At 45.9% G+C, this 21413-nt stretch overlaps 2 protein-coding genes across 2 annotated transcripts in view; both read right to left on the bottom strand.

Annotated features, from left to right (window-relative positions):
• The window catches only part of LOC100682168 (telomere repeats-binding bouquet formation protein 1-like), an 87554-nt gene extending 72919 nt beyond the window's left edge, over nucleotides 1–14635 (bottom strand). Inside the window, exon 1 of the mRNA XM_029057365.2 lies at nucleotides 14506–14635. The gene's annotated coding sequence lies outside the window, so the exon portion shown is untranslated. The remainder of the gene's footprint in view (nucleotides 1–14505) is intronic.
• Nucleotides 14636–20309: 5674 nt separating this feature from the next.
• LOC103170271 (telomere repeats-binding bouquet formation protein 1-like) overlaps nucleotides 20310–21413 on the bottom strand; it is a 60234-nt gene continuing 59130 nt past the window's right edge. Inside the window, exon 16 of the mRNA XM_029057320.2 lies at nucleotides 20310–20556. Coding sequence (XP_028913153.2) covers nucleotides 20537–20556 — 20 coding nt within the window. The 3' untranslated portion in view covers nucleotides 20310–20536. The remainder of the gene's footprint in view (nucleotides 20557–21413) is intronic.

The raw sequence follows: 21413 nt of genomic DNA on the forward strand, positions 1-21413 counted from the left end.
GCATTCCAGAAGTTTCCAAATGACAACATGATATTGTGACTGTCTCCATTTCGTCAAATCATTTGTAAACATAACTTCAAAAGGAACTTCCTTCTGCTCCTATGCAATGGACCACTCTTTCCCCCTCTTCAAAGCCCTACCAAAATTACATCTCCTTCAAGTACTGACATACGGCTAGCTGGTCTAGCAACCATACAACAGATTCCCCTGAAAATGATTAAATACATTTTCTGACCCTTTAATTTAGAATTATTTTAATGGTCTTTATTTATCTCAAAAGTTCTAAATCTTGACATTATGAAAAGATCAGTGGCCCTGATCCTAGGAAGTACCATCATTTCCTTCCTAAACAGGAATTGTGATATCTCTAACAGGAGAACTATAGCCAAACAAGATTTCCATTATCCCCACAAGTGAACTTCATTGGCAGAGGTGTCATTTTCAGGCAAGAAGGAGTTGTATATGTACACACACATACTCTCTCTCTATATATATATAAATATATTCACACAAATACACACATATACACACAAATCAATCATGGAAACTGTATTCAACTCACTGTAAAGCCCACTACACCATATGTCTACTTACCACATGTCTGTATGCAACACCCAAGGGTAACCAGAACACTGGCTTTCTCTTGAGTAGTTAAACCCTCCACAAACAGCAAAGTCAAAAGTTTGGGCACAACTTGATGCTTTGCTAGAATTCTACCACCAGAACCTAGAAATATAAAATGATTTTAAACATAAGTATAATTGAAACAAAGATTTTTAATCATCAAGGGGAAAAACAAAATCCCTATGGAGATGATTCAGTCCTCTTCTGCCTTCCCCTGGAGCATTTGGACCACTGTCCCCTGAGTTAATACCTAAGCTCTTCCAAAACTGGGAACCATTTGATGACAGCAATCACTGCAAGGAACTGATTCTTTAGGTACATGGGTAGTGTATTGACTGCTTGACTTACGGGGCTTTCCACCCACCAGGGGTTAGCCGTGCCATCACTAAAACACACTGATTCCTATCAACCTGTGGATGATGAGATACTTCCACACGGTATACAATGGTGCTATTTCACAGGACTCCTCCATCTGCTTGTCCTATCTTGCTCTATGACATCACTGGACCCCCTTGTCCCAGAAGAAAGCGCTGTCAAGGCACGCCATAAGCTCTCTCCCTCTTGCTCATCCACTCTTTTCCACATTAGACCCCACGGGCTTGCATTCATTCCTTCCAAGTTCACTTTCTCACTTTGCCTTGTTTTTGGCTCTGCTGCTACGACCCCTTGCTCATACCATTACCCCTGCTTGGAACTCCTTCCCCCAACACAAACTAGCTCTCCCCATCTTCAAAGCCTTTCCTGAAATGCCCCCTCCTTCACAAGGCCTTTCCTCATTACGCAAGCTTTCCAGGTTGAGTAAATCCAAAAGCTGCACTTAGCCCTGATGCTTATTTGCCTCAGTACATAGGCACATTCTCCACTAGTAATAATTTACACCTACCTATCCATTCTTTAATACCCCAACAATTTACAGCCATAGTATTGTCTCTTCTCACTATTTGTGAACTCATTTTTGCCTCTTTGTGTTGTGGCTAGTTCCCACAATGTTTTCTCTTTGCTTTCCATAATATATAGACCAACCCCACTCAATAAATGCTACTGATTGACCGTAAGCCAGGAACACAGTGTGGTTGGAGCCGTAACTGGGGAAACTGAGAGGAAAGTAAATGAACCACGGTGATACAACACCAACACATAATCAGTAGGTCACGGCGATGACTTCAATGAGGGCAAAGACCCAGAAAGAGGGAGCTAAGATGATTCCAGTGTTACGAGCGTATGAGCAGCTGGGAGCGGGGCGAAGAGACAATGGAAAGGACAGTTAGTGCTTTAGACAGGGATGGGAAAGGTGGGAAGAGATAAGGGAGGGAATAGGATTAACTCAGAGGAACAGGACACAGAAGCACCAATCCACGGGCAGTTAAAGGGACAACTGGTCCTATGCCCAGAGTTGGGATTGGATGGAAAAGTTTCTCCAAGACTTCTGAGCAAATGGAGAGGGAACAACATGAAACGGAGCCAGAAAATGGCTGCTCACTCATAGGTAGCTGGCTTCCAGGGCCAGACCGAGTGTGTGTTGCCGCGTGGGGGTAGGCGGTGCAGTTTCAGTCGTTGGTTGATGACATCGACTGGGCTAGGGGCTTGACTGTTTCCCCAACAACTTCTAGGTCTGCCAGGGGCATTTTGCAAAGCCAGTGGAACCTAGGGTGGAAGCGGGTGTGGAATAAGAAGTGGAGAGCATTGAGATTGAAATATCAGAGGGACAGCAGCAGTATGAATGATAAAACATCAAACCGATTCATTACATGTGTGTGTAAATCAGGTCTCTACTAAATCAAGCACTTACTGACAATTATAGAAATGACATCATTGGACTACTATACATGCAAGCATTGGATCACTCACGTTATGGTCAATGCAGGTACCATGACATTGTCACGTCTACTGCCATCTTTAGCACTAGAAATATTCTCATGTGAAATCTGCGACCAACTTGGTAAGAACGTCACTCAAACATCCAGTCCTTCGATAGATATGAAGAATTCCTGAACCAGTGCTTCAGGAATGAAGTTACAGAGCAGTCAATACTTATGGCAAAGGAATTATTGCATCCATCTACAAAGCGGATACAACTACATCAACATTTCTAGGATAGCACTTCTGTGTTGAACGTGATACTTTGTGTGCATCTAAAGAAGTTTTCTTCTTGTGCATTAGCAAAACGTGTCTTTCCTGTTAGTACAAATTAATGGCATGAACAAGATCAGGCTAATGAACAGAGAATCCCACGGAATCGATTCACTGACATTGGAGCCAGCAGGCTGCCAATTTTCTCTTTCCATGTTCAAAGCTCTATTCAAATCACATCTGCTCCAAGAGGCCTTCCCCCACTAGGCATTCATTTCCCTTTCTTCCCTTCCCTTCTGTACCACCTGTACACTTGCGTCTGTACCCATTAAGCATTTGATATTCCCCTCACCCTCAGCCCCACAGCACTTATGGACATAGCTGTAATTTATCTGATTGTCTCCCCACTCTGAACTGCAATCTCCCGGCGATGAGGGAACAAGTTTATCAATTCTGTCATATTGCTTTCTCCCAAGCACTTAGCACGGTGCATGGAACATGGTAAGTGCTCCCAAAACACCCTTGATACATTGATTGACAGAAATGGTTCCTTTCATTTCACTTATTCTCATCCACGCTTTGGTTACTTTCTGGATAGGGGGCCCTAACAATATGCCGTCTTAGGAATCACCTCACATATACCTTTATCCCTTTACCATTTTGCTGTCCAAATAGCTTTGCAATGATGTATACATACGTAAGTGGTGTGCATCTGAGAAAGGAGGGAATAAAGGTGCAATTCCAAGTTCAAGGGCTATGCAGAAGGAAGAGAGTAAGGAGAAGAGGAAACTCATCTTGTCTGCAAGCTCCCCAAGCAATATTGGCAGTGACTTTATTTACACTGGGTGTAAACCATCACTGCACCATACTTTATAAAGCACTGATAAGCTGATAGCACCATTTGGATCAGGTTTATCGTAGACAACTCTAGCATTGGCGGGGATCAAGTATACTGATTATTCCATGACAATGATTCTTCTAAATACATCTCATTTATGAAATAGTCGATACTTACAGTTTCCCTTCCCACTGTGAGTCCAATAATTAGGCAAAGAGGACGAATTATCTCAGGTTCATACTTGCTGCTAACAAGGATTGTACCATGTGGCAAAATGGAAAAGCAAGTTTTCTGATTTTCCTCTGATAAGAAAAGAAAACAAAATTGAATCAGGTAAAACTTTGACTTTGCACAGACATCCTATTGGAAAAACTCAGGTGTCAACAATTCATAGAGTTCTCACTTTTGCATTGTTAATTTCAACGGACACAAATACCGTAGAAAATTTACAATAATTACCATTTTTAGGATTGTCGACAGCCGCAGCCAGAGTACTGCACACTGCATACCACAGGAAACATTTCTCCTTAAAGCTTTCATTCAAGGAATCAATTTCAGATTTTGAGAGAGTTTCTCTATTAGGAAACAAGTAGTTAAAGTGCTCAAAATGTTTTAAATTTGTAAACCTTTGCTCCTTATGATCTTGACCAAAGACTAGTTTCCTATTTTTTTTACCTGAATAACTTCAGCAGAACGGGAATACAGCCTCTTTCTCTCAGAAGTGTTTGTCCAGCCCCTAAAAATAACCAAAAATTGGTTATAAACCACACAGTAATAATAATGATATTTTGTTAAGCGCTTACTATGCATCAAGCACTGTATTAAGCACTTGGGTAGATCCAAGAAAAATCGGGTCCCATGTGGGACTCATAATAATAACAATGTTGGTATTTGTTAAGCGTTTACTATGTGCCAAGCACTGTTCTAAGTGCTGGGGTAGATACAAGGTAATCAGGTTGTCTCATGTAGGGCTCCCAGTTTTCATCCCCATTTTCCAGATGAGGTAACTGAGGCACACAGGAGTTAAGTGACTTGCCCAAAGTCACAGCTGTCAGGGGGCAGAGCTGGGATTTGGACCCATGACCTCTGACTCCCAAGCTTGGGCTCTTGTCACTAAGCCACGCTGCTTCTCAACTCATAGCTTTAAGTATAATAATAATGTTGGTATTTGTTAAGCGCTTACTATGTGCAGAGCACGGTTCTAAGCGCTGGGGTAGATACAGGGTGATCAGGTTGTCCCATGTGGAGCTCACAGTCTTCATCCCCATTTTACAGATGAGGTGACTGAGGCACAGAGAAGTGAAAGTGACTTGCCCACAGTCACACCAGCTGACAAGTGGCAGAGCCAGGAGTCGAACCCATGACCTCTGACTCCGAAAGCCCAGGCTCTTTCCACTGAGCCACGCTGCTTCTCACTCATAGTTTTAAGTACAAGGAAAACAGGTACTTGAATCTCCATTTTGTGGTTGTGGTAACTGAAGCACAGAGATGTTAAATCACTTGTCCCACGTGGCAGAGCCGGTATTAGAATCCAGGTCCTCTGAGTCCCAAACACGTGCTCTTTCTTTCTACTAGGCCTTGCTGTTTCTCATGTGAATTTACGTAATTCATCAGTGATTCAACCTACTCTTCAAAGATGTTGGATCTTATAAAATACAGTGCAGTTTACTTAGCACTTAACGGAAAAAACCGGGGTGGAGATATATGGCACAGAATGACAAAACATTGAGAGAACAACAGCAGATCTATATTTTCAATACAGAAAAAGGCTTATTGTGTATACTGTTTTTATTGAAAAAGTACCTGATTTGATGCAATAGAACTAATTTCTGATTTTCTTAAGGAAATGAATTGTAACTCCTCATCTACTTAACTTTCACGTCTTCACTGACAAGGCAGTGGCAATGGCAGCAGGGCTGTGAGGGCCGAGAGGCAGCAGCAATGGCGCCAGAGGTCTGAGGTGGGGCAACCCTTCCAGGTCTACGCACAATGGGGAAGGGTCACCATGCCCCCCCAGTTTCCTTCTCGCTCCCCAATGCCATTTTCACACCATCCCATCTCCCCCCAACTGTCTCTTTCCCGTCCACTGAAGCATATGTCGGGCACCTCTACCACCCACTCTGACTACCAGGCACAGTCATCTACCTCCCCCGAGTCGCTTCCTCCAAATTTCTGAATCTGTCTGATCCCTTTTTCACATTTCTTCGCTCATTCTCCATCCTTAAATGATCCTTGGGGACTTCAATAGCCATGTGCATGTCCCCGACAAGCTTTCCACTGTCCATCTCCTCTCACTCCTCTATTCCAAAGACCTCTTGCTCCATCCCACCTCAAACACTCTCCAACTTGGGCCCACACTTGATCTTCTAATCTCTAGTAACAGTAGAATCTCTCCCCTCACCAATTCTGAAATTCCCCTATTAGACCATAACCTCCTCACCCACAAAAAACACAACCCATACAACTTCCTCTTTACCATTCCACCCCAGCTCAGAAAATCTCTCCTTTTTCCCCCACAGAGCCCTACATTCTTTTGACCACCTCTGAAATTCTACAGCCATCCTACCCCCATTTGGTCTCCATTCCCAAAATACCTTCTCCCGACACGCAAATCGACACACTCAACACCACCCTCTCCACCAAACTCAACTCTCTCGCTTGCCCTATCCCTCCGCCAATCTCATACCTCTAACCCCGCAACCCTCGATCACCTCCCCAGTATGTTTCCTCTGCTCCTATGCCTGAGCTGTGGAGTGCTGTTGGCAGAAATCCAGACATCTCTCTGACCTTGTCCACCTAAAATTCATTCTTATCTGCTTTAATTAGGCCCTCGCCACTGCCCGACACAATACTTCTCCTTCCTAATTCACTCAGTCAATCATATTTATTGAGTGCTTACTGTGTGCAGAGGACTATATTAAGCACTTGGGAAAGCAGAATATAACAAGAAACTCCCACGCTCACTGCCCACGCCCACAGATTCAATGTCACCAAATCCTTTCAGTTCTACCTTCAACAACATTGCTAAAATCCACCCTTTCCTCTCCACCCAAACTGCTACCACACTGATCCAAGCCCTTATCCTATCCTGCTTTGACTATTGCATCTGCCTTCTCGCTGACCTCCCTGCCTCTCCTCACTCCAAATCAGATTTCACTCTGCCACACAGATCATTTTTCAACGAAACCATTCAGTCCACGTCTCTCCACTCTTCAAGAACCTTTTGAAGGCCGCCCATCCACCTGCGCATCAGACAGAAACTCCTTACCATCGGCTTAAAGTATTCACTCAGCTTGCCCCTTCCTACCTCACCGATTTTCTACTACAGACCAGCCTGCATACTCCACTCTTCTAGAGCCAGCTTACTCACTGTGCCCTGATCGCTTCTGTTTTGCCACCAACCTATTTCCCACATTCTGCCTCTGGCCTGGAACTCCCTCTCCCTCCACATACGCCAGACCTCCATGCTCTCCATTTTCAAAGCGTTGTTAGGAACACATCTCCTCTAAAGGCCTTCCCCAATTAAGTCCTCTTTTTCCCCAGCTCACTCTCTGTTCTGCTTCATCTATGCACTTGGATTTAGGACCTTTGGACCTTTGATATTTATCCTGCCCCCAACCCAATGATACTTATGACCATATCATCATTATACATTATAAAAAATTTATTTATATTAATGTCTGTCTCCCTCTCCATACTGTAACCTCATTCTTGGTCAGGGAATGTGTCCACTAATTCTGCTGTACTAAGCTCTCCCAAGCACTTAACACAGTGTTCTGCACATAGTAAGTGCTCTATACATACCACTGACTGAGTCATTACTTAGCATTTCGAGTTACTGTCAAATTGCATGGGTCAAAGAAAATAACCTGGGCAATATAAAATCTGAATGTTACACTCGAAAGGACGTCAATCTATCAGTGGTATTTACTAAGGACTTACGGTGTCCAGAGCACTGTACTAAGCGCTTGGGAGACTACAATCGAGAGACGGACATGCCCTCTTCCTCGAAGAGTTTACAATCCACTAAGGGAGTCAGACATTTAAAAAATTACAGATAGGGGAGCAAAGTGTGTGGGTTGGCTTTTAGTAGATCAGCAAGGTCCGAAGGTAGGAGGGTGAAAGCAGACTGAGTGGCTTAAAGCCCATGGTAAGGAGTTTCAGTTGGATGCAGAGAGGGATGGGCAACCATTAGAGGTTTTTGAGGAGTGGGGAGGCTGGGACCGAATGTTTGTTTTTTTAAAAAAAAAACTGATCAAGGCAACCAAGTGAAGTAAGGCCTGTAGTGGGGAGAGACTAGAGGCAGGAAGATCAGCACTTGACTGCTTCTCAACATGGACCAGCTTTAAAATATTGAACCACCAAAAGCAACTGGACTTCATTTTCCGACCCCACTAAATCCAGAACTTATTAACTGGAGAAGTAGACACGCACACACACAGCCTTCAAAGGCTTCAGTGGAAAGTGGATTAAAAGGGCTGAGAAGAGCTGCTCTAGTACATGGACCACATAAAACAGAAAACAAAATATTTATGTTCCATGGAGACAATTCTCATTGGAAAAGCAGCATGGCATAGTGGATAGAGAGCACAGGCCTGGGAGCCATAAAGCCATGGGTCCCTTGACTCTATTTATTGCCATTGTTCTTGTCTGTCCGTCTCCCCCGAATAGACTGTAAGCCCGTCAAATGGCAGGGACTGTCTCTATCTGTTGCCGACTTGTTCATTCCAAGCGCTTAGTACAGTGCTCTGCACATAGTAAGCGCTCAATAAATACTATTGAATGAATGAATGAATGAATCCCAGCTCCACCACTTGTCTGCTGAGTGACCTCAGGCAAGTCACTTCAATTCTCTGGGCCTCAATTACCTCATCTGTAAAATGAAGATTGAGACAGTGAGCCCCATGTGGGACAGGGACTGTGTCCAACTCTATTTGCTGGTATCCACCCCAGCGCTTAGTAGAGTGCCTACCACTTAGTAAGCACCTAACAAATACCACAACTGTTATCATTATTAAAATCCGCACTTACTGTTCTTTGAAATCAGACCGAATAGAAGGGAAACAGAGATTGTTTGCAAATCCATGCTGGACTTCTCATCACCGATGATTGTCGCTATGTCATCAAACAATTCAGGAGTACAGAGACTTTGCTGACAGAGGACTGAAACAAGAACACAAGTCATAAGAATGGCTGTCAAAAAGCACAAATACTTTTAAAATCCAATTTAACAAAAAACTTGCACCTCAGAAAATGGGCCAATTTTCTGGGGCTCCAATCAAACTGCGCACATATATAAAGCCAAAGGGACCATAATCCAGAGCAAACGAGTCACATCTAACCCATTTCAAAAGAACTGGGCATTTCCTTCCCTAACAGGTGCACATAATTCTCACTTCAAAATGAGGTCTTTCTGCCCTCAAAATGAAGTTGCTTGGGGAAAATTGCCTCTTTAATACCAACTGCTTAATACAGTGCTTTGCACACAGTAAACACACCTTAAATACGATTGAATGAACCCTCAAAAAAAAAAAGATTCTACATATGGGTAAGCACTGAAACAATTTTCTGTGTTAAGCAAACCACATAAAAGAGAAAAGGGAAAAAAAATAATTTTCAGATCTGAGACTCCAAGCGCTACTCTAGAAAACAATGAGGCATATGACCTGACTACTCCATCTGCCTCCTCACTGACTTCCCAGACTCCTGTCTCTCCTCACTCCTCTCTATACAATCTGAGAAGCAGCATAGCTCAGTGGAAAGAGCCCGGGCTTGGGAGTCAGAGGTCATGGGTTCGAATCCCAACTCTGCCCCCTGTTAGCTGTGTGTCTATGGGCAAGTCACTTAACGTCTCTGTGCCTCAGATACCTCATCTGTAAAATGGGGATTAAGACTGCAAGCCTCACGTGGGACAACCTGATTACCCTGTATCTACCCCAGCGCTTAGAACAGTGCTCGGCACATAGTAAGCACTTAACAAATACCAACATCATCATTATTATTATTATTGTTATTATCAGTTTCCTAAAAAAACAAAAAACGTTCAGTCCATGTCTCCCCACTCCTCAAGAACCTCCAATGGTTGCCCATCTGTCTCTGCATCAAACAGAAAATCCTTACTATCAGCTTTAAAGTACTCAATCAACTTGCCCTCTCCTATTTCACCTCACTGATCTTCCACAACAGCCCAGCCTGTGTGCTTCCCTCCTCTTGCATCAGCTTAGTCACTGGGACTGGATCCTGTCTATCCTGTCACTGACCCCTTTCCCATGTCTTCCCCCTTGCCTGGCACTCCTTCCCCCCCCTCCACATGTCACAACATCACTCACCCCACCTTCAAATCCTTATTTAGGTCACATCTCTGCCAACAGGACTTTCCCGATTAAACCCTCTTTTCCCTGGCTCCCTTTCCCTTCTGTGTTGTCTGTTTATTTGGATCTGTGGATCTTTGAGTATTTGATATTCACCCTGACCTCAACCCCACAGTACTTAGATACATACCTATAAATTAGATATTATAAATTATTTATGTGAACATCTGCACCCCCCTCTAGACTGTAAGCTCATGGTGGGCAAGGAATGTGTCTCCCAACGCCGTTGCACTGTACTCTCCCAAGAGCTTGCTACAATGCTCTGCCCATTGGAAGCATTCAATAAATTGCATTGATGTTGATGATTTTGACATTGGGACTGTTTTTCCACATTCCTTTAATATCTTTACACATTCGGGGGACAGTAACAAGAGTTAGCAATGCATTCTACTGATCAATATAATCGTGACTAACAGTTTTAGAATCAAAATCATTTGTAGTCATCTGGATTTTGAACTATGTGGAACTTGCATTTAGACAAATAACTACAATTCCTTTGAAACTCCATGATGAGTTTGATTTGACCAATGAAAATTTCAATTTTAGTTCAAGTAAATTAAATATGAAAACTGTACTCTCAACACATAGTCATTGACTGCCAGTAAATCTAACAGAACTATGGCCAGGTTCTTTAGTTTAAATTACTTTCGTTTATTTGTTTGGGGTCCAATGCAGCACATAGGTAAAATCTGGATGCAAAAATGTGGAGAAGGCTAAAATGGCTCAACAGGTGAACTAGTGTGCAGTACATGATAAAATTCTCTCTCTTACCATTAGAATTGGCTAGAGTTCCTAATGCATACAAGGCGATCTCTTTTAATATGCTGGGCACATCTGACCTGGCAAGATTATATACCAACTCCAAGCCACCGACATGGTGAAAATAAACACCTGCACTGCCTACAGGATTTGCAAAGAAAATGAAAGATCAAACAAGGTTTCTGAATTATTCTGAAGAATCAGGCAGTCAAACCCTTTCTTTCAGCGGTTTCGGGATCCTTCCATCACTCTTCTGAGAGTGGGGTAGGATGGCCCCGTAGCACCCGGGAGGGGAGGATACCCGGAAACAAGATTGGGGAGACCAAACCCGATAGTGAAAGTGTCTGTCCCTCCGGCAGCAGCCTCCTACCAATCTCTGCCCCACTCTGAGCATAACTTTCCCAGCTTAGAAAATACCACATCTTCGGTCTCGCTCCTTTATGTCTCATGAATTCTCCCATTTCTCCTCTTCTACCAGCCCTAACAGGGAAGCATCAGGGTCCAGTGGAAAGAGCAGTGGCCTGGAGGTCAGAGGACCTGGGCTCTACTCCCGGATCTGCACTCGCATGTTGTGGGACTTTGGGAAAGTCATTCAACTTCTCGATGCCTCAAGTTCTTCATTTCTGAAATGGGGATTCAGTACCTGTTCTCCCTCCCGCCCAGATTCTGGTCCCCATGTGCCCAACCTGTTTATCAGGTACCTACCCACACAGCTTAGGGCAATGCTTGTGACACAGTAAATACTTAATAAATATCACAATTATTCCCTCTTCCTGTCATGCAGGCAAGTCTCAGTCTACTCCAGCTACCACATCGCTCACATTCTCTAGCACTCCCAGTCCCAGTTACTCTCAATCATATTCTTTCTCGATTTCCCGTTTTCTCCTTCACCTCCTCTGCAGAACCCAGGAATTCCAGCGTGCCTTCCAGCACATACCTCTCGCTCTGGCTCCTGGTTCATTCCCCTACAGGTGACACCTAAGTTTCTGACCTTATTTGGCTGCCACCCACCTTCCCTCTACCACAGGGAAAGTGTAGTTCCTCCTCACCGGCAGCCCAGAGGAGTACCCAGAAGCAACAAGGCAACTGGTTGAGCAGAGGAGGGACACTGGGAATTGCACACCAGGCCTGGAGAAGGAAGGGAGGTGGGAGCGGAGCAGTGCAACCATCAGTCTCCCACGTTTCCCTCCACCTGACACTGAGAGCCCCGAGTGGGACAGGGACCAGATCTGATCTGATTGTCTGGTATCTATCCCAACTTTGAGAATAGTGTTTGGTAAGTAACAATATTATTATGATTATTGATTACTAGCAGTAATGATCATAATAATTATAATAATAATAATGAAAAAGATAACTGTGGTACTTTTTAAGCACTTACTATGTGCCAAGTGCTGAGGTCCCTAGGTCAGAGACAGTCTCTGACCCACTTGGGGCTCAAAGTCTAAGTTGGAAGAAGAGATAGTGAATCACCATTTTACAGATGAGGAAACTGAGGCAGTGAGAAGTGAATGGTCTTGGCCACTGCCACACAGCAAACAAAAGGGATTCAAACCCAGGTCTTCTGACTCCCAGGCGGGCTCTTTCCACTAGGCCATGTTGCTTCTTATGGTAAGCACTAAACAAATACCCTTATTATCATGATTGTTACTACCCCAGTTAGGCTTGTGGGTTGGGTGAAAACCTTTGTGAGCTAGTGCTTACCCCAGAAACACTTTTTTGACTTCCCTATGCAACTAGGTGCTCGCTCTTCTGCGACCACTGCCTCTACTGTCACCCCTCCCCAGCTAACGGAGGAAGAGATGCTCCATTCCTTTGGAATAATAATGGTCTTTATCAAGCATTTACTTTGTGCCAAACACTGAAAGTGCTGGGGTATATAATCAAACTGGACACAGTCCAGGTCCCTCAAGGGGCTCACAATCTACCTTCTCCCAAGCTTCACAAGGGGAAAAAAACCCACAAACCTCTCCTTCCTACCTATTCAATTTTAAAACACTCTTTTTTTTTTTTTGCAGAGGCAAGAAATGACATGCTCCATCGTCTTGGAAAATAAAGAACTATACATTTTTTCATCATGTGATCTCAGTGTAAAAAGAGAACCCCAGATCAAATATCAGTGAATCTTACTGTATTTTTCACAAATTGAAACAACTGAGAGCAAAGCACTCTTTAAGGCATCAGTGTTGAGTGAGTTTAGCGGCTGCTTAATGCACTCCAGCAGTAAGTCTATATCCTTCTCGGCTGTTTCAGAAAAAACAAAACAGAAACAAGGCTGAATGAAGACGGCGCCTGCTTTCACCACTGAAAACGAACTTTTAACATTTGAAGTTATTTTTCTTCATGAATAATATCTCTGAGAAAAAGTACTGAGATAAGAGTTCTCCTTAGGTAGGGGACTCTACCTTTTATATAAATAACTGATAACCAGATGGTATTATGAAATGACATGATACAGTCTGTTCTCAAATTAAACTGTAAAGCACCGAAAACAGTAATTTTCTGTCGAGCTACTTCATTCAAATGGCTTTACCTCTTCTCTTACATTTACAGACATAAGCATGGAGGTTCCCGAGTGAGATTTTGAGTGAAACCCAGAGGTGAGGGGAATGACGGTGTGTGTGGAGGGCAGAAGGAGGCCAAGGGGCGACACTGAGGGACTGGAACTGAGAATAAGGGGGATGCTGGGGTGAGGGAGAGGTGAAAATGGCTGGGTGGTCTAAAAAATACCACCTTTGTCATTAATCATTATTCTTATTCTAGTACATAGACTTGTAGGGGTGAGAAATTGGAGGGAGACAGACCTAAGGGCACTACACAAAAAAACTACATGGACAAGAAATAGGAAAACTGGTTCAAGAAACATAACCAAAGGGATTTTACCACAAGTGAGTTCCTCGCTCTTCTTATCTTCCATAGTTCCTTTTGTAGTCTTACGCTTTATCTACAAGAAAAGTGTATTTTCAAAATATTTATAACACTTAATTTCATAACATTGCCAGTACAGTAAAATAAGTGAACAGAAAAGGCAAATTTCAGAGACAATACGCCCTATCGGGCTATTTGATTTTTACTCTCTTTTATGGGGCATACTTTCCAAAGCAAAAGATCTAGCTTCTTTTCACAGCTCGGCCACTGATTTCCTAGACAACCTTTCGATCCCCGGTTAACTGGTAAACCGCGCCTGAATTTCTACCACCGAAAAAAGGAAGTCGGGTAACTTTCCAACTATCTAATAGGGCTGTTGTGAAGATATGTTGGGATTAAAACTTAAATCCCCGAACCCTGGCAACCCTACATAAATGTTTAGGACAATCAGCCCCCTCCCCCGCCCCCCCCAATCGTCACCTGCTATAACTGGTTAATTTATTCATTCAATTGTATTTACTGACTGCATACTGTGTGCAAATTTATCTAAGTACAATGAGTCCCGGGGCATCGCACTGAACCCTCCCTGAGAATAAGGGTCCGTTGGAAAGCCGGTCGCCCACCTCGCTTCTGTAATGGCGGCTCAACTCTGTGGAGAGTGCCCCCCCCCCCACTTCCCGTGGGGAGGAGGTCACCTCTGCCCAAAGCGACCCTCGAGCCCTGTGGAAGTGGTAAACTCTGTCCATGGAACCCCCAATACCCGTGGAGGAGATCAACTCTGCCCCGAGCGCCCCTCAACCCCCGTGGCCGGGGCAAACTCCACTCAAAGGACTCCCGCCCAAGATGGACGGCCCGGGACCCCACCGATCCCGATCCCCAACGCCCCCGCGGGGGCCGCCCAACTCCTCTCCACCCTGGCGGGCGCCGCCAACGCCACCGCCGGCTTCTCGCCCTTCACCGGCCCCGCGGCCTCACGTCCTCATCGGGGTCCCTCCCCGCCGGCGGCTCCTCCTCAGAGAGGCGGCTCTTCCTCCTCGGCCTCGGCGCCTCGGCCACACCCGCCTCGGCCGGCCCGTCGCCTCGCTTTTCCCGCGCCCCGGGCTTCTCCCCGGCCCCGCCCGACGACGGCGCCTGCGCGCGACGGCCCCCGCCCCCCAACCAACTGCCAACGGCCGCTCTCCCCTCTCCTTCCCCTCCCCCCACCTTAACGGCCGCCATGGCCCTCTCCCTGCCTTTCCCCCTTCGTCCGCACGGTGGCGCGCCGCCCTCGGAAGCCCCAGCGCTCCCTACCGCCCCCTACCGCCCCGAGCAGCGCCTCCCCAGAGCAAGCCCGGTCCCAGCGCTCCGCGCAGCCCAGCTCCTCCACTGTCAGTCAATCATGCTGACAGTGCATACTGAGCGCTTACTCTCTGCAGAGCACTGTACTAAGTGTTGGGGAGAGTGCAGTAGAATTAGAAGACCTGATCCCTGCCCTCAAGAAGCTTACAGTCTGGTTGTGGGAGGCATAATAATAATAATGATGATAATAATTATGTCTTTCCAGACTGTGAGCCTGTTGTGAGCAGGGACTGTCTCTATTTGTTGCTTCATTGTACTTCCCAAGCGCTGAGTACAGTGCTCTGCATACAGTAAGTGCTCAGTGAATATGACTGAATGATAATAATAATAATAGTGATAATAATAGTTCTGTGCTTCCTCTGTGCCAAGCGCTGTGGTAGACACCAGATAATCAGAGCGGACACAGTCCGCTCCCATATGGGATTCACGTTTCAAGTGCAACGGAAACCTGGTATCTACCAATTATGTAGTTCTATAAATATCTGTTCTCCACTAGATTGTAAGACCATTGCGAGCAGGAAACTGGTTTACCAAATCTATTATGTACTCTCCCAAGTGCTTAGTTCAGGGCTCTGCGCACAGTATGTTCTCAGTAAACACCATTAATTGATTTAATCCTATTTTTACAGATGAAGAAAAATGAACAGAGATCCTAAGTGACTTGTGCATGTTTGTGTGAATATACATCCATATATATATTTCTGTGTATACACACACACACACACACACACTTTTAAAGGATATAAAGTACATTATCTCACATTCATTCAATAGTACTTGAGCGCTTACTATGTGCAGAGCACTGTACTAAGCGCTGGGAATGTACGATTCGGCAACAGATAAGAGACAATGCCTGCCCAAGTGACGGGCTTACAGTCTAATCGGAATGTTGGTATTGGTTAAGCGCTTACTATGTGCAGAGCACTGTTCTAAGCGCTGGGGTAGGCACGGGTTAATCAGGTTGTCCCACACGAGGCTCACAGTCTGAATCCCCATTTGACAGATGAGGTAACTGAGGCACAGAGAAGTGAAGTGACTTGCCCACAGTCACACAGCTGACAAGTGGCAGAGCCGACATTCGAACCCATGACCTCTACTACCGAGAGGCATTTTGACATCTGCCTACCCCATTACAATGCACACTTCTTATGGGCAGGGAATTTTTTTTTTTTTAATTGTACTTTCTCAAGTACTCAGTGGGTGCTCCATAAATACTATTATTGCTACTATGATGACTGCAGCCAAAGACGACTACTCATACTACAGGCAGTCTTCAGACTTCTGACACAGTTGGTTCCTGAAAACCGCGTGTTAAGTAGAAACATTTTCAGCTCTAACGAATTTTCTCATGGAAATAGTTTTGTAAATAGAGGACTGGTTCTAAGGTCTGATACCTTATTTTTAACCAAAATTATTAAGTCCCTACTTTACTCTGATGTCTGAATCATTTGTCTAAAAATCTGTTCAGCCCTTACCTCCCATCCCTCCTAAACCTCAAGTGGTTGACAATCCACGCCCGCATCAAAAAGAAACTCTTCGTCAGCGACTTTGTCACACAATCGGCTCTCTTCTCACCTACCTAGCCTCACTATTCTCCCACTCCAACCCAGTCTGCACATTTCACTCCTCTGACACCAACCTACTTCTAGTTCCTCCATCTCTCTTGCCTTCAATCACTGGCTCACACCCTGGACTTCCTGCCTCTTCCTCACCCCTGTTCTTTCAATAAATCGATCTTATTTATTGAACAGTTACTGTGTGTAGAGTACTGTAATAAATTTCCTCTCCATCCAAACCGCTACCGTGTTGGTACAATCTCTCATCATATCCCTACTGGATTACTGCGTCAGCCTCCTTTCTGATCTCCCAACTTCCTGTATCCCTGCTTCAGTCTATTCTTCATTCCGCTGCCCAGATTATCTTTCTACAGAAACGCTCTGGGCATTCATTCAATAGTATTTATTGAGCGCTTACTATGTGCAGAGCACTGTACTAAGCGCTTGGAATGTACAAATCAGCAACAGATAGAGACAGTCCCTGCCCTTTGGCGGGCTTACAGTCTAATCGGGGGAGACAGGCAGACAAGAACAATGGCAATAAATAGAGTCAAGGGGAAGAACATCTCATAAAAACAATGGCAAATAAATAGAATCAGGGTGATGTACATCTCATTAAACAAAATAAATAGGGTGATGAAGATATATACAGTTGAGCGGTGAGTACAGTGCTGAGGGGTTGGGATGGGAGAGGGGGAGGAGGAGAGGGAAAGGGGGGAGAAGAGGGTTTAGCTGCGGAGAGGTGAAGGGGGGAGTGGAGGGAGCAGAGGGAAAAAAGGGGGGAGCTCAGTCTGGGAAGGCCTCTTGGAGGAGGTGAGCTTTAAGTAGGGATTTGAAGAGGGGAAGAGAATTAGATTGTCGGAGGTGAGGAGGGAGGGCATTCCAGGACCGCGGGAGGACGTGGCCCAGGGGTCGACGGCAGGATAGGCGAGACCGAGGGACGGTGAGGAGGCGGGCGGCAAAGGAGCAGAGCGTGCAGGGTGGGCAGTAGAAAGAGAGAAGGGAGGAGAGGTAGGAAGGGGCAAGGTGATGGAGAGCCTTGAAGCCTAGGGTGAGAAGTTTTTGTTTTGTGCGGACGTTGATAGGCAACCACTGGAAGTTTTTAAGAAGGGGAGTCACATGCCCAGAGCGTTTCTGCAGGAAGATGAGTCGGGCAGCGGAGTGAAGAATAGACTGCAGCGGGGCGAGAGAGAAGGAAGGGAGATCAGAGAGAAGGCTGACACAGTAGTCTAGCTGGGATATTACGAGAGCCTGTAGCAGTAAGGTAGCCGTTTGGGTGGAGAGGAAAGGGCGGATCTTGGCAGTGTTATAAAGGTGAGACCGGCAGGTCTCGGTAACGGGTCGGATGTGTGGGGTGAACGAGAGAGCCGAGTCAAAGATGACATCGAGGTTGTGGGCCTGAGAGGCGGGAAGGATGGTCGAACCATCCACGGTGATAGGGAAGTCTGAGAGAGGACTGGGCTTGGGAGGGAAGATGAGGAGCTCAGTTTTGGGACTGACTTGCCCAAGGTCACCCTGCGGACAAGTGGAACAGGGATTAGCGCTCATGTCCTTCTGACTCCCAGGCCCGGGATCTCTCCACTAGGCCACGCTGCTTCTCCTAAGAGCCCAGATACTTAGGGAATATGGACTCAAGTTTGTGGGTGAGGCGGTTTCAAGCAAATAGGGTGTGGAGATGAAAGAATTGTCAGGAAAGGCCTCCCGGAGATGAGAGGTGATTTTATTAGGGGTTTGATGGTGGGGAGAGCGGAGGTCTGTCAGACGTGAATGGGGAAGCAGGTCCAGACAGGAGGGGGTGGCTGTGAGTCCCCCAGTCCCCAAGCTCCAGTCCCCTGCTCCCGCCTCAGACCCAACCCCGGCCTCCTCCCGCTCAGGCATGAGAGGCATTTCTCTCCTCCCCAGCCCCGCCAGACCCGTCCTTGTCACTCCCTGGCCTCGGAGGGGTCACCCCCCAAGCCAGTCCCGGATCGTGCAGCAACCGGGCACCCAATCCCCCAGGGCGACCACCCGGGAGCCGGGTTCCCCTCTGGTTCAAAGGAGAGCATTTCAGGGACTCTAGGTGCTCCTTCTACCGTTCACAGCACACACCTTTACACTCGAGTCCCTGCCCCTACATGACATTTGTATTACTGTCTGCCTCCACCAGTAGACCGTAAGCTCCTTGAAGGCAGGTATTGTCACTTTCTGCCACTGTGCTCTCCCAAGCCCTTAGTACAGTGGTCTGCCCACAGGAGGCATTCCGTAAATACCACTGAAGGGTCGAATGCTCACCAAGCAGTACATGTGCCTCATCGACTCGGGCTGCGAGAGCCTCGTCTCGTGTCTCAGAGCGAATGGCTTCTCCGGTGCCATAGGAAGGTGGCCTGTAAGACGTCAGTCACCAGGTGACCCATCTGCAGGGCCACCTACTGGAGGGAGACTTTGTTCAGGCCAGGGAGGGAAGCGCCGCAAGGGGTGGGGCAGCGGGGAGCCCCACTCGTTTCTCCAGCGGGAGTGAAGGGTTGGGCTGAGCTAACCACATGCTTACCCATCACCCTGTGACCAATTCATCAACTGCATTCCTTGAGCACCTACTGTGTATTTAGTGTTTTGGCCCTGTTTTCTCTCAATCGAATACCACTGATGGATTGACCTTGCCCCCTTGTCGCTCTTTCCGCATTCGATCTGACACCAAATCCTGTCGGACTTACTTTCGCAATACCTCTAGAATTCATCTCTTCCTCTCCATCCAAACTGCTACCTACTGTGCTGGTCCCAGCACCTAGCCTATCCCACCTTGACTGCCACACTAGCCTCCTCGCTGATCTCTCTGCTACACGTCCATACTTCACTCTGCTGCCATCATCATTCTTCTAAAACCAACGTTCTGTCCAGGTTTTCCCACTTCTCAAAAACCTCTAGTGGTGGCCTGTCCATCTCCCTATCAAACAGAAATTCCTTACCATTGGCTCTAAGTCAGAGGACCTGGGTTCTATTCCTGGCTCTGCCATTCCCTCCTCTGTAAAACGAGGACTAAGATGGTGAGCCGTCTGTGGGACAGGGGCTTAGTCCAACCCGAATATCTTGAATCTATCCCAAAGCTTAGTACATTGCCTGGTGCAGAGTTAAGCGCTTAATAAATCCCATAAAAAGCAACAACAGGGTACCCAAATGAGCTCTTCCTCTCCTACTGTGGAAGCGCAGTGGTCTAGGCCTGGCATTGGTCCTTTTTCATTCAACCATTCCCTCTGAGCTGTTTTGTTTCTAGGACTGTGTTTGATTGTCAGAAATGACTCAAGAGCAAAGCAATACTCAATAGGACCACGCCAATAGATTATCAGGAAAAAATCCAACTTTTTATTTAATAATGGCATCTCATTTAACTTTCCTAAAAAATTTCACTTATCAATCAAAAGTGTCTTACATTCTCTTCTATTAGGACATAGAAGACATGACCGCGTGAGGACGATGGGCCATGTCTTCCCCGGTACATAACTCACTCCTTGGTAGTAAGTTAGGCTCTTACTGACTTAGAGAAAAGGATATTTTTAACATTCCACAAATGATTTCACTCACTAAGAATGTTTCTTAACAATCAAATTCAATTAAAACATCAAAAATCCTACTGAAGCAGTTAGTGACGGCCACCCTTCTTAATCATTTATCTCAGGAGGAAAAACAAAAGTCAAATTCTAAAAACACAAACCAGTTAACAGCAGTGAATTCTTGTGTGCTTCTTCCTTTTCGGCCTGTTTCTTGAACAAACGAAATAAAGGTCTCCAGAACTCACGCTACCACAAATTCCTTCAGACGACAATATTCCTGCCCCCGCCCCGCCCCCCCCCCCATTTGAATATCACGCAGTGAAACGAACCGGGATAGGCAGGACACAACTTGCTTCAAATGAAGAATCGTTATCTTGTTTAAAAATCTCTACACACACACACATTTTTTTTAAAAAAAAACCCTCTTTCAGGAATTACATATCATTTAATTTCTCTAACTTGTAGTATTTATAGACCAGATGCACTGTAGTCTTCTTTCCTGGGTAAGACTATGAACTTGAATTCCAATTGTTTCCCGGTTTCTTTACTGGAGTCAAAATGCAGGTTACTCTTTCTTCTGCTTCTTCTTTAAGGATTCTCGGGTTGTTCTGTAATCATTACATAAACATCTAAGATGAAAGGTTTCCTCAGTCTGCATATTTGCAGTACCTCCCCAGACACTCTGTCCGTCCGTCCATCCACCTGCCCCCACCTCTCGACCGGACGGTCATAGTACCTGAGAGACTAGGCTCTGCAGAGCAACTGTGAGGAGGGGCAATACCTTCCCCACACAGGGTGGACAAAGCTATGGAGCATCATCCTCCAAGGGGGATGATTGATAGGGACCGCCAGCAATTCTTCAACCAGCATAGCAGCCCCCGCTCCTTTCCCTTCAACATCTTAGTAATGCACGTGAGAGAACTCTGTGAGGGACCGTCTCTAATTCCCATCTGTATATTCTTCCCAGCACTTAATTTGGTGTTCTGTACACCTCAAGCACTTAGTAAATACCACTCCCCCCCACGACAAACTGCTGCACAGATCATCTTCCCGAAGCATCACCACCTGACCCACATCTCTCCTGTCCTTCAAACCCTCCGCTGGATCCCCGAGTCACTTCACATCGAACAAAACCATCCATACAATTGGCTTCCAGGCTCTCCCCCGTCTGGACTCGCCTGACCTAACCGCTCTCTCTAACCGCTATCTCCCAAGTCGCGCTCTTCATTCCCCCACAGCCAACCTTCTCACTGGACCTCACTCTCGAGTCTCTCACTCACCCAGTTTTCCCAGCTTGGAACTCCCTCCTTCCCCACATCAGACAGACCACAGCTCTCCCCACTTTTGAAACCCTCCTTAAATCTTTCCTCCTCCAATCGGTTCTCCCCGATTCAATTCCCAGCACCTTAAGCGTGCCATCCCTTTGGCCAACGCTAGCATTCAGGTACACAGCCCTAATTCATTT

Source organism: Ornithorhynchus anatinus, unplaced genomic scaffold, assembly GCF_004115215.2.
Source record: "Ornithorhynchus anatinus isolate Pmale09 unplaced genomic scaffold, mOrnAna1.pri.v4 scaffold_93_arrow_ctg1, whole genome shotgun sequence".
Lineage (NCBI taxonomy): Eukaryota > Metazoa > Chordata > Mammalia > Monotremata > Ornithorhynchidae > Ornithorhynchus > Ornithorhynchus anatinus.